Source organism: Leopardus geoffroyi, chromosome A1, assembly GCF_018350155.1.
Source record: "Leopardus geoffroyi isolate Oge1 chromosome A1, O.geoffroyi_Oge1_pat1.0, whole genome shotgun sequence".
NCBI classification, from domain to species: Eukaryota; Metazoa; Chordata; class Mammalia; order Carnivora; family Felidae; genus Leopardus; species Leopardus geoffroyi.
The window spans coordinates 104,754,005-104,772,730 of NC_059326.1; the positions used below are offsets into that span (position 1 = coordinate 104,754,005).

Sequence of the window (18,726 nt, forward strand, 5' to 3'; positions counted from 1 at the left end):
TAAATCAAATAGTAATATGGTATATAATTTGTGTCCATTATGTTAGAATTATAATCCTATAATTCTATAATTAGAATTAGATTCTATAATTCTATATAATTCTATAATTAGAATTATTATAATATAGAATTCTATAATTCTATAATTTTATAATTAGAATTATAATTCTAACATAATGGTATTTTGGACTATGAACAGCTTGCACTTAAAACCTAGTATTCTTTATTAAGAGGATTAGGCAGTGGAATTTCATATAATACAGTTGCTCTTCTAAATTTCACAGTTAAAACTTTGGTTTTCTGGCTAGCTCGTTGCCGCGCGTGTAATTGTGGCTACTTCCTGTCTCTTCGTACTCCCTTTTGCTTTGAAAAACGTGAGGGGGAATCAAAGTGCAACTGAATTTTAATGCCCGAAGTATTACGTTTAGAGAAAGGAAAGAATAGTTTTGAAAATTAGCAGGATCAGATGACAACACAAATTCAGCCTCATTTCATACATTACTATTTTCTGAAACTAGTTTGAAGGGATTTCAAGCCATTTGGATAAAACAGTTTTAAGAATTCTTACTTGCTTATAATTGGAATTGGGGAGATTACTGTTTATCTTGTTGAAACTACTTGTTTTAGGCTTGTGATCTCTTGGCTGTCCCCAAAACAGCATTTCCAGGACTAGTCCCTTGTGCTGCCTGTGCACAGAACATTCTGTGTGAAAGAGCCTTTTTATTGTATCTTCAACAGGGATAGTGTGTGTGTGTGTGTGTGTGTGTGTGTGTGTGTGTGTGTGCGTGCGCTCGCGCGCGCGCGTGTGTGTGTGTGTGTGTGTGTGTGTGTCTTTCTGCCCCTGAAAGGCTTCCAATTCCAATGGATAACTGTCTTGCAGGGTTTTGTTTTGCTTCTGCTGGAGATCAGGAGGAAAGTGGGCATTTTGTTCACATGCCGCAGAGGCAAATGTTTGGGATGTGGGATTTGGCTCACAGCCATTTTTCTGGCCGACTGACCTCAAATGCAATGTCGCTTTCATTAACTTTTCCAGCTTAAAAATCAGTTGCGCCTACACATTTTGAAGAAAAATAACTTTATTATATAAACTAGTGGCAATGAAAAGAGTGGACGTATTTGAAAAGTGAGATTTGTTACTAATTCCCTGGCAAGTATGTTGCAGTGGTTATTCAGAGTTAGTTTACCAAGAACTATGCCTGCCTCAAGCTGAGAGAACAGACCAGATGAGTGTTTGTGTGAAGAAAAGGCTACATGAGTTTCAGACTTTCCAGAACTGATTTAGGCCTTCTAGAAAACAAACTGTTGCCTTATTTTGGAGGTGAGGATTTCTAAAACGTAACTTGTTGCTTTCTTTCGGAATTTACGGATTTTTGCATGAAGCTTCTAGAATACTGAGGACACCTCTTCTTTCCGTCCTAGAATACGATATTGACACAAGGTTAAGTCTATTCTTTACAATTCATGTTTTGGCTTTAAAATGAACAAAAGCATAAATAAACACAGACAGTCTTCAAAGGTGCTCTGAGGAAAACATTTCTGATACCTTTTTTAAGCACATAAGAAAATGCTGTTCTGAGCTAGAGCGCTGTGTCTTGTTACCTGGGTTTTGTCTGCAGCAGTGGCTTTAATATCACTTGTTAGAAGGTGTATAGTTTAACTACTCTAGGCCAAATAATTCTTGAAAGAAAACGCACGCTCGAGTAATCTACTAAGTAGCACAGTTTATATGACCTCCTTTCCAAAGATTCTATTTCTCTGTCCCCTCCTCTCTGGTTATTATTATGAACACACTGGATGATATATATTAGATCCATAAAATGATTGCCTTGATAATCAGACTAGTTTCTTGCATCGGTCAGGGTCCAATCCGGAGACAGAAACGACAATAACTTTTTTTTAAGCAACCTTTTTTATTTTGGAACAGTTTTAGATTTATGGAAAAGTTGCAAGATGGCAGAGAGTTACCATATACCTGTATCCAGTTTTCCCCCTTGTTAATATCTTACCATTTGTTTGTCAAACTGATATATTGACACAGGGAAGTTTATGAAACATTTTAAACTATAACAGGGGACTGGAGTAATGAAGAATTGGCTAGTAGAATTAATAGCACTCAAAAGAACACAGGAAGAGCATATTTAAGGAGCAGCCGCTACTTCTAGGGCTGAGACAGGATGTTCAAAAGGAATCCCCACTAGGGCTGGGATCCAGATGTTCCTAGAGAAGGTACGCCACAGCTCACCGAGCGGCAAGAGGCTGTATTATTCTGGTAGAACTTGATGGACATCTGCCCTCTGGAATTTGCTAGAAATCTGCACTATAGGATGTTTGGGAAAGCTGTTTGGGGAGAAGTGTCTTACGAGACGTGCTCTGCTACAGAAAAGGCCCAGAGGGATGCCAGCGGAAGTTGTTGGCTGACAGGTGCTGCTAGCCACTAGCTAACTCACCTGCTAGTGTAGGAGCTGGGTGCTGAGAAGTGGCCCATGCTTCCGGGAGCCTGGAGCTGGGCTGGAGAAGCTGGTCGTGTTGCAGAAACTGGGCACCATGCAAGATGTAGGTGCTACGGAGCCGGATGCTGCAGGAGTGCCTCCCCCTGTGCTTGCTTGGCAGGAGCAGGGTGCTGGAGAAGCCACCTGCCCTGTAGGAGTCAGTTGAGCTAGCAGGCTGGAACCACCAAAGAAAACTTTCCTCCTGCAGTGTCTCTCTAGCGCCCTCTACAGATTGCTTAACATTTGGTCAGTTGGCAAAGTAAAACTATTTAAAGGGCCTATATTGTCTTTTGTAGAGCACAGGTTAATGGATAAATTTAGCACCGAGAGCCAATAAACTGATAACTACTGTTACACCCAGTCCTTTGGTTGCTGAGCTCCTCTCTGCCCATGTGTACACACATGTGAATTCTTGTACGTCAAGGAAACAGCCCTCCATTTCCACCCAACAAGATGCAGCTCTCCGTCTTACAAGTAAAAACATTCTCACTCTCTTTCCAAAGTGAGGAGATACAAGACTCAACAGTCACATAGCCATTATGGATGACATGACTTATTCCTCAAATTCTGTCACGGTTCCACTTGAATATTGTGTTTGCTGGACTAAAATTGACTTAGAACCGCTTGTATATAAAATAAAGTGGAAAGAGAGGGGAAAAAAGAAAATAGCATCTACAAACAAACACATACATAGAACAAATGGAAGATATTAAAAACTGCTGCAGGCCTCCTTGCTGTCATTTGTCACAAGGCTATAACTGTACATACGGCTTCCTCTTTCCACCCCTCATTCTGTATTTTCCCCCTCCTCCCTCACACCTCAGCTGCTTGGGGTTCTTTACCTGGTGGAGCGACCTCAACCTTTATCCTCCTTGAAGGATCTGAATCTCCAGTTGTCCTGCCCCCCCCCCATTTTTTTGGTTGATTTCTCTGTTGACCTTTACTTCTGGGCGTGGAAATACTTCTTAGGAACCCACAGAATCTCTTGGCTTTCAGACATGGTTCTCCTTTATCCTACTGTGCAACCCAATTTCTGCCTGATAGTCAGGATCATTCACTCCAGATAATCAGATGGCAGTAAATCAATACCTGTCACACACAGCTATCTCTGTGTGTGTGTGTTTTTTCTTTACTAATGTACGTGGTAGAATAAGGAACAGGTACTTTCACAGGTGCAGGTTTACAAAGGCTTCCCTTGGAGATTTAATCTGACCGTTTACTTTATCCATGGACGGATGGATTCCTGTCTGTGACGTACAGACAGTCTTCCTGGATCTCAATGTATTCTCTGTATAAAAAAAAAAAACAAAAAAACAAAAAAAAAAACAAGTGTGTCAGAAGACTGTACAAAGTTTCTTCCCCTGGAGTAAAATCATGATTTATTTGACTGAACTCAGACATATTGCTTCTTTTAAAATTTGATTAAATTATTTTAAAAAAAAACCTCACTCATATTTTACTTTTATTGGCATTCTAATGCATACCCTAGCCTATATGACATCAATCTAACCTACCTCCATCTCTCCCTTCCCTCCTCTTCCCCCTCTCCCTTTTCCTCCCCCCAACATCCATCTCTCCATCCCTTCATCAATCTTCTATCCCTCTTCCTCTTTCAGGGCCTGAAAAACAACTCCTAGAAGGCAGGCGCTGTGTGTTATTAATCTCGTTAGCCTCCATTGTGCCTGGCATGTGGTTGGAGCAGAGTGAATGGTTGTTCTATTTAATTAGATTGAATGAGCTGTATGATTCCATGAAGGTCATCCACGTGTTCATGGTGTGAACTTTCATTGAGTGATTGCTGCGTGCAAGGAACTGTATTGGATGCTGGGGATAAGGAAACATATGTGGAGCTTTCGCTGGCCTCACAGAGCTCACGGCTTCGAGGCAGGTACACAGAACAGAGGTGGCTGGAGAAAGCCAAAAATGGCACTGGGTACGGGAGTGAGAACTGGATATGGCATGAAGAGGAAAGAAGGGCTGGCAGAGATATCAAGAGGTGTGTAGAATCAGGGAGCTAGTGGGCAAAGGTGGGGAGAGCTTGAGGGGGTTCGTATCTGATGACCTTTCTTTGGGTAAACTGGCAACAGAGACAATCTGCCGACATGAAAGGGTGCCGGAGTTGGGTCATATTGATGATGATGATGACGGTAATAGTCCTTGCGTCCTTGGCATGTGCACCGCATCACCGCAAGGGCTTTATAGCAGTCATGTTTAATACTCGTGGCAGACGTGACATGGGTACAATTCTTGTTCCTATTTTACTGATGAAGAAGCAGACGTGCTGAACAATTAAATGACTTGTCTCAGTTTAAACCCCTACTAAATGGTGGAGGCATAGTCACATCCCCTTTATGGCCAGTCTTTTTAACCACAAGGGTACAGTGCCTCGTGAAATTGGAAAGGAGGTTTGGTTAAAGTGTCAAGGGTCCGTGGCCCTGAGAGGAATGAGAGCAGGAGGCAGGGGCTGACAGCACCAGACAAACGTGAAAAGAAGCATCCTGAGGGGCACCTGGGTGGCTCAGTCGGTTAAGCTTCAATTTCGGCTCGCGTCATCATCTTGTGGTTTGTGATTTGAGCCCCGCGTCGGGCTCTGTGCTGACAGCTCAGAGACTGGAGCCTGCTTCGGATTCTGGGTCTTCCTCTCTCTTTCTGCCCCTCCCCTGCTCATGCTCTGTCTCTCTGTCTTTTTTCTCTCAAAAATAAACAAAAATAGTTTAAAAAAAAAAAAAGAAAAGCACTCTGAGAGATGTCAAAGGCACACTCTCAGAGATGACGAAATTTAAATGACACCCCTTTGGATGGTCTCATTTTGTAATTTTTAATTTCCTCATTTATAATATTAAGAATGTTGGGCAGATCATACTTACGATCCCTTTCCAACCTGTGATTTTATGTGTGGTTTTCTCTAATACTTACATATATGCAATCCCTGAGATCTTTCTTTGTTTTGGAAACCCTTTAAAGCTTTTGCATGAGTAGCAGTAACACATTTGTTCTCTCAATCTATATAATCCTGTTTATGATTTTTCTAAACGTCTATAGAGAAATGTGTTTCTCCTCTGGCTATAGGGCACTTCCAGGACGCAAGGGAGAGCCCTAAATCAACCAGTAGCCTGCAAATAGCTTTCAAAGCTTGTTCCGCAGGCTTCTGAAATGAGTACCAAGTAGAGGCAAACATGGAAATTAATTTCGGTTTAGAAATTCGAAACCGGGGCTTATTTAGCCACCGATAGCGTTTCTGGTTAAATGTACTTGGAAGCAGTAAAAATATGCCTGGGAGGCAAGACTAGCTCAAACATTTTCAGGTACAACATTAGGAACACTGATAACCTTTTATATAAAGCAGGCGTGCTGTGCAGCAGGGAGTAAGTAATAAGACTTTGCCTGCGGGATATTCCGATCGGGGAATCCATTTGAAGGATAGCGCAGGCCAGAAATCGTGAGACACAAAAAGCTGGCTTATTCCCCAGCAAGGTCTGCTGCAAAGCTCTATCGACTGGACACAATAGTCGGATCGATGGTGTCTGGGAAGAGAAGACGCTCAGAACCCAGTCCTCACAGTGAGTCGTTAACATGCCCAATCGCGCTGTCAGAATTACTTTAGAAATCGGGTTGATGAAGCAGCAGGACTAAGAGGAGATCTTTTGGGCTCACTGGCGTGGGGGCAGGGCATTGATGACAGGTGGGAAGGACGGAGCTGGGAAGGGTTCATCAGACCCGCCTGAAGGCAGGTTCGCTGATGGACTGCCCACATCTTTCGATAGAGGTCATGAGCACAAAATGCGGACTTGGCCTTTCCGAAGGACGCTGAAAACTGGGCTGTTCTTGGTTTCTCTCTGGAGGGTCAGGGAACCTCCTCCCCCTGCTCCCTCTAAACCCTGTGTTGGAGCTGAATTGCAGGAGTCCTGGCTGCTGTCCTTTCTTGCTGTTTCTGGGCCTCACGTTCCTCGTGCTGAAATAAGGATGAGACGACCTAACCGTGAGGATTAGATGACCCCGTAGCTGTTCCCTGCTCAGCATTGTACCTGGTACTTACTTGCAATTCTTTGTGTGACAGATGTGGCTTCCACTAGACTTCATGTGTGGGTGGAACAGTGGATGGAGACGCTCGTTGTGGACATCTTGTTTAGTCCCGGGGGCCACCCCCTTGCTTAGCAGAAGCCTCTCTCTGTCCACAGTTGCTGGGCACGAGGTCCCCCAGACAGAGCCCTGGTGCAGTTTCCTGCATTATTCTCAACCTCCGAACGTGGATGTCCTTACCAGATGGATTCATGTCTGGTTTACATTCTGGCTTACTGAGAACACTGTAGACGTTTACGTTACTTGCGCTAGTCTACACGCGGTGGCTGCTAAAGACCAGGCTTGGCTGTCATGTTACTAAACTCCATTCCGTATCATGTATTCATGTGTTTCCTTTTTCTTTTCTTTCCTTTTTTTTTTTTCTTTTGGCTTTCTTCAATATCCCTCTACATCTGCTTATCAGAAAATTTTGGTTCAACCTCAAAATATAACAAAATCTAAGCTTTTATTTAAAAAAAAATTTAACGTTTATTTATTTTTGAGAGAGAGAGACAGACAGAGACAGAGCGCAAGTGGGGGAGGGGCAGAGTGAGAGGGAACCACAGAATCCGAAGCAGGCTCCGGGCTCTGTGCTGACAGCCCAGAGCCTGACACAGGGCTCGAACTCACAGACTGTGAGAACATGACCTGAGTGCTACCTCTCCAATCCATGTCACTGCCCTCTTTTAATCGGTGCTCACACAATAGCCTCTTTGATGCTACACCTAATTGGGCCCAACTGGGGTCAGCTCTCTGTAGTGACCCCAGAGTGACCTTGCAAAACTGTTCTATAAAACAGAACTCCCCAGTATTTCCCAAGATGGAATCATCGCCAAAGCTCTTTTTGACCTGTCCCACCCCTATGCCATCTATCCCTTGTCATCACACTTTCTCTCTGGGTATCGTACTACCCAGCCCTCTCCCTTCATCTCATGGGACACACTGGTTTCAAAAAAAATTTTTTTTTAATGTTTATTTATTTTTGAGAGTGCGAGCAGAGGAGGGGCAGAGAGAGAGGGAGACACCGAATCCGAAACAGGCTCCAGGCGCTGAGCTGTCAGCACAGAGCCCGACGTGGGGCTTGAGTCCACAGACTGCAAGATCGTGACCTGAGTTAAAGTCAGACGCTTAACCAACTGAGCCACACAGGCGTCCCCACACTGGTTTCATTTCTCCCTTTGCCCTCGATCTTCCTTCAACCTGGAATACTCTTCTCCCTAGATCTTTATGTGGCTGGCTTCTTGAGGCCAATCAGGTCTCAGCTTTCCCCAACCTTTATATATAAAGAGTATTCCCCATGATTCTTGATCACATCTCCTTTTTAATTTTTTTTATGGCACTGAAAATACTTTCTTTTGTTTTCTTTTGTTTTGGGACTGTCTTTCCTTCTGGGATGTAGGGCCCCTAAAATTTTGTCTGTTGTTTTCACTGCTCTGTAGCTAATTTACTCACTTAATGTCCAGCACAGTACTGGGCACACAGTAATGCTCAATATATATTTGTGAAAGGAAGGAATAAAGGCATAAATGTTCCAGGAATAGTAATGGATATAAAAGCGAGACATGAGAGATGAATAAGACTCCGACTCTTTGTTCAAGGAGCTTTCAGTTTAACAGGGATTGGAAGTATGTGCCCAAATATATAAGCAAAATATCCAGAGAAGTTAAGAAGGAAGTAATCATAAGTCTTCTAGAGAAAGGGTATGACCCTATGAAGGATTCTTCCCTTCAGTGGCCTTAAGATAGTTTGGGTTCCTGTGGCTCTTGGCTGTGTGTAGAGGGGGCCCATTCTTCCTTGGTGACTTAGCAGAAGATTCCTTGTCCATAAACAGTCACCTGAAGTGAAATCATAGAAGCCAGGTGACATGTACTCGATGTGGTTTCCATGAACTATTAGGCAATGGGGATGTGGGAGCTCCTTGGCCTCAGGAGAGGGAAAGCTATAGTCCAACATCAAGGTTACTATTTGTAGAGGGGTGAGGCTTCTGACACAGCGGCCTCAAGACTAAGGAAGGTGTTTGAAAGTCCGCCCTCATTCCAGCGGGTAACGCTGAACGGTTCTGCCATCTAAACTTCCGCGTATTATTTCTCAAGGTGGGGATTTTGTATGCCAATGTAGAACTTAGTGAAATGTGTACCACAATGGAGTAGGAGCAGTAAGAAATTAGGCAAAGAAATTCAGACTACAAATTATCTGTAATCACACAGCAACCAGTTTCTGACAGCACAAATGTGTTTCCTGGCTGTTCTGCTGAGAGTGAAATAATGATATGTATTAGGCGGTCCCGGAGCCTTATTTGTCACCATACCTGTAAAATGGGTGCGCTGACACTTGAGTTTAGTAGAACTACACACATTTCATCTTACGGAGTTACGTTGTTAATTGGATAAAATATTTAAGTGCTGTGGTGTATTACGTAGTCCGGTATCTTTCACCAATTATACATGATTTCTTATTGTTTGCGATTGTATGAGAGAATTTTTTTAAAACACGTGAAAGTTTCTTCAAGGCAAACAAGAAAAGGGGCCCGTCACTGTGTTTTTCCTTCTTTTGTCAAAAATCATCTTTTAATTCATCGACAACTTCATTGATTTTTAAAAGTTTGAACATTTGTACCTGGATACTAGAGAAATTAATCACATTTGCCATGTTTAAACTAAAAAAGCAAACAAAGTAGGGGCACCTGGGTGGCTTAGTCAGTTGAGTGTCTGACTCTTGATTTCGTCTCAGATCATGATCCCAGGAATATGAGATCACGCTGAGCGTAGAGCCTGCTTAAGATTCTCTCTCTCTCTCTCTCTCTCTCTCTCTCTCTCTCTCTCAATCTGTCCCTCTTCCCCACATTCTCTCCCTGAAATATTCTTTTAAAAGTATAGAAAGTAATAAGTGATAAAGACTATTCCAATAGAATAAAATAGAAGAGGTTGCAAGAGAAGCCTAGCTCTTGAATCATAAATGATAGGATCATCTTAAACCTCTGTGAAAGCCTGATGTTTTACTACTCACCACTATTCCACAAAACTAGTGAAAGTAACTTCCAAAGAAAGTTTAAATTTCAACGGAACTGCTTGCACTGGATGTTGGTATCTAAACTGTGAAGTTTTGTTCATACATTGAAGGAAAGCAGCCCCTTAAAAAAAAACCTTACGTTGTAAAATTAGTAATACATAAATCAGATTTATCCATGTTATCCATTAGTTCCCAGAATGATTAGACCACATCAAAGTGAAAAACTTCTTCAAGACAGAAAATGTCTTAAGCAAAGTTAAATAGAAGCAGGGATGGGAAAAGATTTTTGCAATGTATAAAGCAAATGATTAGTATATGGAATTCCTGAAGAATTCCCACAAGTCAATAAGAAAAACCCCTCCACTTTAGAATAGGCAGCACAGTAAGATAATTTAGAGACCAGGAAACCTGATCGGCTAATAAGTTTATGAGAATATGCTTCTCTTTGTCATAATCAGCGAAGTGCATAGTAAATGAACAAGATGTCATTTTTTTTGCCATCAGATTGGCAAAAGTTAAGAAGTCTGTCAGCACCGCATGTTGGCAAGGATGTGAAAGGAAGATTCCATATACCGCTCCCATGAGGGCAAATTGGCAGAGTAACTTTAGAGAGCAATTTTCCTGTCTCTAGAGTAAAATTCTAATTTGTGTGCACCATAGGATCCTGGAATTTTACTCCTACTCCTTTGTCATTTGTCTACAGACCTTGCAGAAACCTTTGCTTTGCTTAAACTGGGGGATCTATTCTTTCCATCTTTGTAACTGAAAATTTGGCAACAACAGATAATGGCCGTGAATAAGGGAAAATAGGAGTTTGTTAGAGGCTGTTAATATGGAGGAATGCTGTGTAGCCATTCATTCCTATAAATTGATATACAGTATTCTGTGCTAGCAGATGTGTGATATTAATTGATCTCAATACCATCAGACAGGGTAGAAAAAGCAAGATGCACAGTGATGTATACATTTCATGTAAAACTAATAACTACATGAAATGGTACAGTTTATTATTTGTGGACACACACAGACTAGCAGGATGCAGGTTAAAATCATGCGGTTACCTCTGAGGAAGGGGCAGGGAGAGACCTGGGAACCAGGCACAGAGAAGACAAAGGGGACTTCATCTCTCATATTTTATTTCTCGCATCAAATGATGAAGCAAAGGGGATGTAGCATTCCCAACTGTTAATTCTAGGTTGTGTGTGCACGGGCCTTTGTTACAGTATTACTTGTAGTCTCCCATAGCTAAAAAAAAAAAAAAAAAAAAAAAAAGTGTGGTTTTTTTTTTTCCCCAAGAAAACTGTATTATATTTTCCAGACCATCCAGGGAACAGTGAGGGCTGGGGGTCTAGTTTCCTCACTGTGGGATTTTAAGCAAACATTTAAGGCTTCCACCCTTTGACTCTCACGTCCGGAATGAAGAGCTTTAGTACTTGCACAGTGGTGGTGACGAGTGCTTACTCTCCGGTGCTCCCCTGAAGCCTCACCTCGCCTGGAAACCTTCTCCCCATCCCTCCTTTCCTCTGCCCGAAGGTTCAGTACACACATAACATAGATCCGCTGTGTCCCTCGAGCATCCTGTGAACTGTAACACCTAGCACGCCTGCTTTGCGATAAGTCTCCCTGGGACCAGTCTCTTCCAGCAGATCAAGAAATCCTGCTGTGGAACATGTCAGGCAGGAGCAGGTAGTGTGTGTTCCTCAACAAACAGAACGTCATGGCCTTAGAAGATACTTAATACATGTTTCATGGAAAAAAAAAATACATGAGCAAAAGAATGAAAATACGGCAGGACTTCGTAAAGCAAGACACCCTGTAATGGTTCCTGAGGTTTTTATTATTCTTTTGACTTCAGTGGATCAGTGTAATCCCCCCAAATCCTTCACTTAAGCCGAGCCTACCGTTTATAGCCTTGAGATTTTCCCGCACCGTGAACAGGGTCATCAACATGCTTTCATTGAGAGACATCAACGTTTATATTTAGACACATTAAAGAATAAACATTTCACGCCCTTTTTTTCTGCTTCATAATTTGAGATAAGCATTCGCTGCAGTTCTAAAATGATATTTCATGCTTTGAAAATTCATTTAACAAACATTTTTTTTTTTAAAAAAAAGAAGAATAAAGGTTTTCTCTCAGCCACTGAATAATATTAATATCAACAGCACTGGGTGGTTGTCCACAGTGATCGTTGGCTCTCTGTCAGCTCTCCAGTGGCTTTTTTGACATGTGAAGGACGTGAGGTTTTAGTGCTTTCAGAGGATCTGGAAAATACATTTTTATTGTTCTTCTTCATGGATGGAGAAGCTTTACAAAGTTGTTTTATTTTTAAAGCACTTGATGTTTTGAATGAGGGTCTTTTCTTCTGCATTAACAAAGGGAATGACATACCGTAGCCTTGTTAGCCTGAAGCGAAGGGAATGAAATCACACGGAGATAAAAGAACTTGAGGGAACCAGAGCTTAGGAAGAAAGGGTGTATATTTCAAGAAGAACCATGTTTTGCTATCCTTTGAGACAGTGGAAGTTTATTGTGGTCGCTCCTGAAACTCCGTAGAGCGATTTTCCTGAAAGTGACTTACTTGTGCTTTGTCTATATGTATTAGAATGTGAAGGGCTGAACGTCTTCCCCGTTAATTTCTCTCCTAGTCACAGATTTCCCTGTGTTTAAAGTCAATGGTGAACATTACAGCAAAATACCATACAAAAATACATTTTCAAGTCAGTATGGCTGACTAATGTATCCTAAAAGATACTTGACATTTAAATGTTAAGGGCACTTAGTCTTAGTTTCTTCAATCAGCAACCCTGGTGAGGGTAGTTATATATTATAAGCTGACATCACTTCCCCGATGATAAAGCCTAGTTCCCAGATTCCATATATTATCCTGCTGGAAGTGTCTGGGACAGATGTATCCACAAGCTTCTCAAACCCCATGTGGTTCTACGATTTGACTTCTTATATACTAGAGGTCAAATCCAAGACAAATAAAAACAAAATAAAACAACAACAAAATGCAGACCACTCATCATTTCATCTGGGATTGGTTTAGACCTAACACAAGTGCACAGAATTGGCCACTTCTGTTGTTCTCTGTAATTTAGAGCCAGTCGCTTTAGAAAAGCATCTTGAAGTTCAGTGTGGGTTTCAAGGCTGCTTCTCTTGTCTTAGTGGGCATAGAGAGGCTGAGGCAAGATCAAGTCAGTGGTTTTGGTGCCTAGTAATACGGCAAGATTCTGTAGGTTTTATTTATGGCCACCTATTTCTTTATGCGAAGGGGAGGATTCCTCAGGAGTTCATGCGTTGTTTCCTGGTTCCTCCTTTTACTTTTCTGGCCTCCAGGTACCCGCCTACCCCTCTGGGCACATTGGTCACCCGCAAGCGGGAAGTTTCTAAATCCAGTTTCTATCTGGCAAGTAAAAATAGGATGTCACCTAGCACTGGGTTTCACTGCAGGCCTGAGCTTTTTCCATTTGGCTTTATGAAAATGGTCAAAAGGGATGACACCCCACCTCGTTTTTTACTTTGCGGAGTTTGTGGGCAATTTGTTTTTGAAATTCACATTGGGACAACCAAGTTGTGCCTTTTGTCATGAATGATTCATGCAAGGCAGACAGTACAAACCAACGACAGGCCTGTTATTCTAGCTTTATGTACAGCTGGAGGATGTTTCTCTAGAGTGTTTTTTTTTTGTTTGTTTGTTTGTTTTGTTTTTCCTGGGGTGGGATATTCCAATGTGCTGACCATGGAATAAAATTTCTGCTATACTAGATCCGTGCTGTGTCACACATACCAAAGGTACGTTTTGTGTAATTAGTATGTCCCACCATTCCCATGTGACAGAGAGAGAATTAAGTAGAACGAAGTTTGGGAACTTGCTCAAGGTTCCATGGTTATGAAGTGACAGTAGCTAGGGTCCAGGTCTGTCTGATGCTGAATGATTATACCCTTCCTTGAGCCAGCTCGTGATTGATGAAGGTCTGTAACAAGGTGAGCTTGATGGTAAACATTACTCCTTAATCTAAGGGAAAAATGATTTCATCCTTTCCTTTTTTCTGTTGTTGTTGAGGAATGTGGTGGCTGAGGCAATGTATTAATGTGCCCTTGTTCTTTGCTCCAAAGCATCTCTCAACTTGGCCTTTCTGTGTATCTCTCATTGTGCTCCTTTCTTTTATTCTTTCTCTACACAAAGACGCGAGATTTGCTAAACTATCCGCTGTTTGTTCGAAGAATGTTCTTAATGCCACGTTTTTGTCGATACATGGGTGTCTGTGGACATGTTGAGATATTCTGCATCAAAACCATTCTGATGAAACTGCTGTTAACACTTTAAAGCCTGGCAAATACCATTTTTAGGCCAAAAAAATATTTTTCAAACATCTGTGAGATGTTTTTGTCTTAGAATGTTCCCCTTTGAAAATCAGGGAGAAGCCATGAATGTGCGCTGATGGCAGATTTTGTCACTGTTGGGCATTAGTTGCCTGGGATGGCCTGCATGGGGTATGGGAAGATCACAGCTTTGAGGCCTTGACAGGTTCGGCTGAGTCCTTGCCACTGCCACTTGAATGCTAAGTGAGCAAATTATCATCTGAGTTAATTTGGCACATGATATGTTGGAATAATTATACCTGTGGCATTGAGTTATTGTGATATTTGAATAAAATAGCTGCATAAGGCTGCCGCACGTTTGAAACTTGATGTATCTTACAACCCCTTCGTCCTCTTCCCATCCTTTGAAGGGGAGATTGGACTGGGGGTTTAACGTGGGTCAGGAGAAGGACGCCTTGGTGGCTCAGTCGGTTCAACGTCTGACTCTTAGTTTCGGCTCAGGTCATGATCTCCCAGTTGGTGAGTTCGAGCCCTGAGTTGGGCTCTGCGCTGATAGCCCACAGCCTGCTTGGGATTCTCTGTCTCTCCTCTCTCTCTCTGCCCCTCTCTGGTTTGTTCTCTTTCTCTCTCTCTCTCAGAAAATAAACATTAAAATTTTTTAAAATGGGTCAGGAGAGGAGAATGTTCCCAGAGGTGTTGAGATAGTTTTACCCGTTGGTCTCCTTGTGGGATGTGGATCTACATTCACGATCGATTCCATTCCTCTACCAAACAGACCACGAGTGCTGGCCATGTGCCACATGGGTCTAGTTTTCAGTTTGGTGTGCTCCTAAAGCTAGTTGACATCAATACCATTTTCACAGTGAGCTTATCGGTTTTTTTGTTTGCATAGAATCATTATCAACTTACAGAAGCTCTTCAGATATGACATCTCCTCAATCGTATTTTCGCTATGTTCTCACAACTGAGGTAATTTCCTAGTTCCAGTGCCCCTAAATAGTGAGTCATTGGCTGACTCCATGGGCTGGCTCAGTGACAGGTTTTATCATTTGCTGCCCTGCCTTCATGGGTCATATCTGGTGAAATTGTGGGATATTATGTTTAAGCAAAATATATAATTTCACTCCTTCAGGAGCAGGATGGCTTCATGAAAAATGCTTGGCCTTTGAATACGGATGCCACCCCTACCAGCCTGGTGTTTTGGGACACTTTACGTAAAGAGTCTCATCCTAAATATCCTCTGTGTGCTGAAGATGATAATGATGACCCACCTTGTTGTGATTGCTCTGAGGACCAGAAAGTGGTGTCTGAAGCATGGAGCACAGAATCTGGCACAATTCAAAGGCTCAACAGATCGAACCCTTTAAAAATCATTTTTTGCTTGCTTTTCTCATACTGCCAAAAGGATGTACAATGATTGCAGAGAATTTAGAAAAGGTGGCTAATCTAAATGAACAAAGGGAATATCAAGCACATTCTTAAGACCCAGAGATCCCCAGTGGTGCCATTTGATCATAGAGCCTCTCAATATCTGTCTATCTATCTCTCTGTCTATCTATCTATCTATCTATCTATCTATCTATCTATTTAAGTCTGTCTGTCTGTCTTTCTGCCTTTTTCATGCTCTTTCTTCTCCCTGACTCCCCCGATACTAGGTTCAGCCATATATAGTTGCTGATATTTGGCCTTTTGTGACCTAAATTAACAACACTTTCATCTAGTTCATTCGAATATATTGCTAAAATTGGATCATGTGGTACCATTTTAATCTACTTTTTTACAACGAAGACATTGCTAATGTTTTTCAAGTTCATTAAATATTCTTCTATAATATCACTTTTAGATGATATGTAATGTTCCATTGTGTGATTATACCCATCTCTTTTCACCAATCCCCCATTACTAGAAAATTAGATTGTTTTCAATTTTTTGTTGCTATAAACAGTGCTAGGATAAACATGACAGCCTTGGAGGGATTAAGTATCATGGTTCAGAATGCAGACTAAAGGGGGCGCCTGGGTGGCTCAGTTGGTTAAGCATCCAACTTTGGCTCAGGTCATGATCTCGGGGTTCATGAGTTCGAGCCCTGCAGCCGGGCTCTGTGTTGACAGCTTGGAGCCTGGACCCTGCTTCTGATTCTGTGTCTCCCTCTCTCTCTGCCCCTCCCTTGTTCATACTCTGTCTCTCTCTCTCTGTCTGTCTCTCTCTCAAAAATAATAAACATTAAAAAAAAAAAAAAAAAGGAATGCCAACAAAAGGCAGAAGGTCTGTACTTCCCTGCTTCCTGCCTGTGTACTTATAACAAGTCACCTGGGTCTCAGTTTCTTCTTCCACAAAATGGACACAACTTCCAAATAGGACCTACTTCATAGTTCATCTGTCTCTAGTGCCGAGGAGAGTGTCTGTGGGCACACTGTAAATATTACTAATGGATTAACTACTGTGAATCGTTCCTGTCATTATACACATATGTTTACTTCTTTTGGAAAAATATCTCAAAGGAGGAATTTATGACTGAAGAGCTCTCAGTACCCGATTCAAGATTAATTTCTAAAATAGGCGTGGTAACCTGCTCTCCCACAGAAGTGTGTAAAAGCGCTGTATACATGTAAAGGGGGAGGTTATCTCCATCACGGTACGTATCAGATTCATCATTGTTGTGACCCCACCTCGTGACCGAGGGTGCGCGGTTTTTCATGGCTTAATGTCCCTGAAGTCAGAATGCTTCCAACCATCAGAGTCACCCGGATAACTGCTGTGACATGCCAGTGTGGGGCCTTCTGTTGACAACTACTGAGATCAAGAAAGGCTGTCGGTGTGTCTTAACACCTGTGAAATTAATTAAGTCTTATTTGATAGGGAACAAGGCAAACATATATAAAAATTGTGATGTGAGTGCAAGATGAGCGTCATGGCAGATATATCTATGGATGTCTTCTTCAGAGAGCATCTCAGATTGGGTCTGAAAAAATGTACCTGAAGGACAGAGATTTCCAGGCTGAGCTTGGAAACCTGGGAAGGACTGATGGAGGGAGAGGACGTATCTAACACCTCTCCACATCTACTTGTTTCTATACCTACTTCTTTTGTCGTGCACAGCAAGATGATCGTGGCCATGATGTGATAGAAGGGGGCATTCATGGACGTTCGCGATTTAAAAGCCTTGTGACTTTTGCATGCCTTATTCTCTCCACATGTAATATCTCCTACAGCTTCCCTCCCTTTCCAGTCCCCCGTCTTTCTCTGTACAAACCCTCCACGCTTTACCTGAATAGGGCACACTCTGCCTTTTGGTCTCAACTTAGACATTATTTTCCCAGCTCAACCACACCGTTTTGGGGTCATTCCTCTGTTTTCTGTTGTACCTTGTACCTCCCCCTACTGCTTACCGCGGGCTATTTTATTGTCTAATAACTTAATGCATCTGCTGATAACCTGTAAGCTTCCAGAAGCATGCTCTCTACCATTGTCCTTTGAATTCTAAGCCTAGCCCTATGGCTGGCACATGGCAGGTACTTGAGAGGTGTAAATTGAGTGCATTTCAGTACCCAGCCCATGGATGTAACCTGGGGTTACTGGTAGCCCTGGAAGTTATCGCCGTAAGGGCTCCGGGGTGAGCCCATTGTCTTGCGAGGATCCAGTGCTCCGCTAGCTGTCATTAAGGGTTGTAGCATGGACGGTATACTTCTGATATTACACAGTAGTTTAAACTTCCTTTTATTTTCACCTTATTGTGAGAGCTTATTAGAGCATGCTGTCCATGCTGCCTGAGACCCTCATTAAGCTTTCCCCGAAACAGCTGCACGAATCTGGGGGCATAGCATCTAGAGCCCATTTCTAGCTGCCAGCACAGCAAGAGATGAAACTAGGAGCACCTGGGTGGCTCAGTCGGTTAAGCCTCTGACTTCGGCTCGGGTCATGATCTCACCGCTGGTGAGTTTGAGCCCCGTGTCGGGCTCTGTGGTGACAGCTCAGAGCCTGGAACCTGCTTCAGATTCTGTGTCTCCCTCTCTCTCTGCCCCACCCCTGCTTGTGCTGTTTCTGTCTCTGTCTCTCTCTCAAAAATAAATAAACATTAAAAAGAGAGAGAGAGAGAGAGATGAAACCAGAAGCTGAAAAGGAGTCCTCACTCCTTTCGAAGCATCAGGGTTCTTCTCGGTATAATTTGAAACAGAAGTTGGTTCATCTACCTTTTCCTATTAGAATATTCTAGCTATTGCCGTCTTAATGTAACCAATTTTTTTTTTAAGGTTTTCAGTGGCAATAACCAACCTAGTCACTTTTTCTTTAGGCATGAAATGCTTGCCCTGTGAGATTAGAGTGAGGTGTTCAGTAAAAGACTTGAAGTGATTTGAGTTCAGAGTCTCCAAACTGCCTTTCCAAACACAGTACTTGAATTCAGGATAACCGGTCAAGCTTGACGCTCATAAGGAGCAAGTTCTGCCTCTTGTCTAGACAGTCAACATACCCTTGTATTTGTAGCAATCGGGTAAGAAAGCTGGCTTTTGTGTGATAAGCTGCAAAAATGGAAGTGTTGCAGTAGTTGAATATGACAAATGAAGAGAGGAAAGGAAGTCACAGTGATGCGTAAATTCAAGCCAGGCTTCTGTGTCCCACTTGTTCTGTTTCCTGCTTATTTGTCTGTATGCTTCTGTATGTGGATACCCCCCACCCCCACCCCCAGCATCGCTTATGTTGGCGCCCAGTATTCACATGGTGAGGTCCATGTATCAATGGCCTGTTAGGGAAACACAGCCCCAAAGGGAGAAGCTGTCACTTCAAAGCATACCACAGTGCTTAGATATAGACAGGAAATTAACCATGTCGGCATGATAATATT

The 18,726-nt window shown here is 42.4% G+C and overlaps 1 protein-coding gene across 3 annotated transcripts in view; it reads left to right on the top strand.

Moving 5' to 3' along the window:
• The window catches only part of MEGF10 (multiple EGF like domains 10), a 178,315-nt gene that overhangs the window by 90,477 nt on the left and 69,112 nt on the right, over nucleotides 1–18,726 (top strand). The window contains exon 1 of one of the 3 annotated variants that reach the window (XM_045487515.1): nucleotides 5,933–6,048. The exons of the other annotated variants lie outside the window; for them this stretch is intronic. Coding sequence (XP_045343471.1) covers nucleotides 6,006–6,048 — 43 coding nt within the window. The 5' untranslated portion in view covers nucleotides 5,933–6,005. Of the gene's footprint in view, nucleotides 1–5,932; nucleotides 6,049–18,726 lie in introns of those variants that run through there. 3 annotated transcript variants of the gene reach the window in all.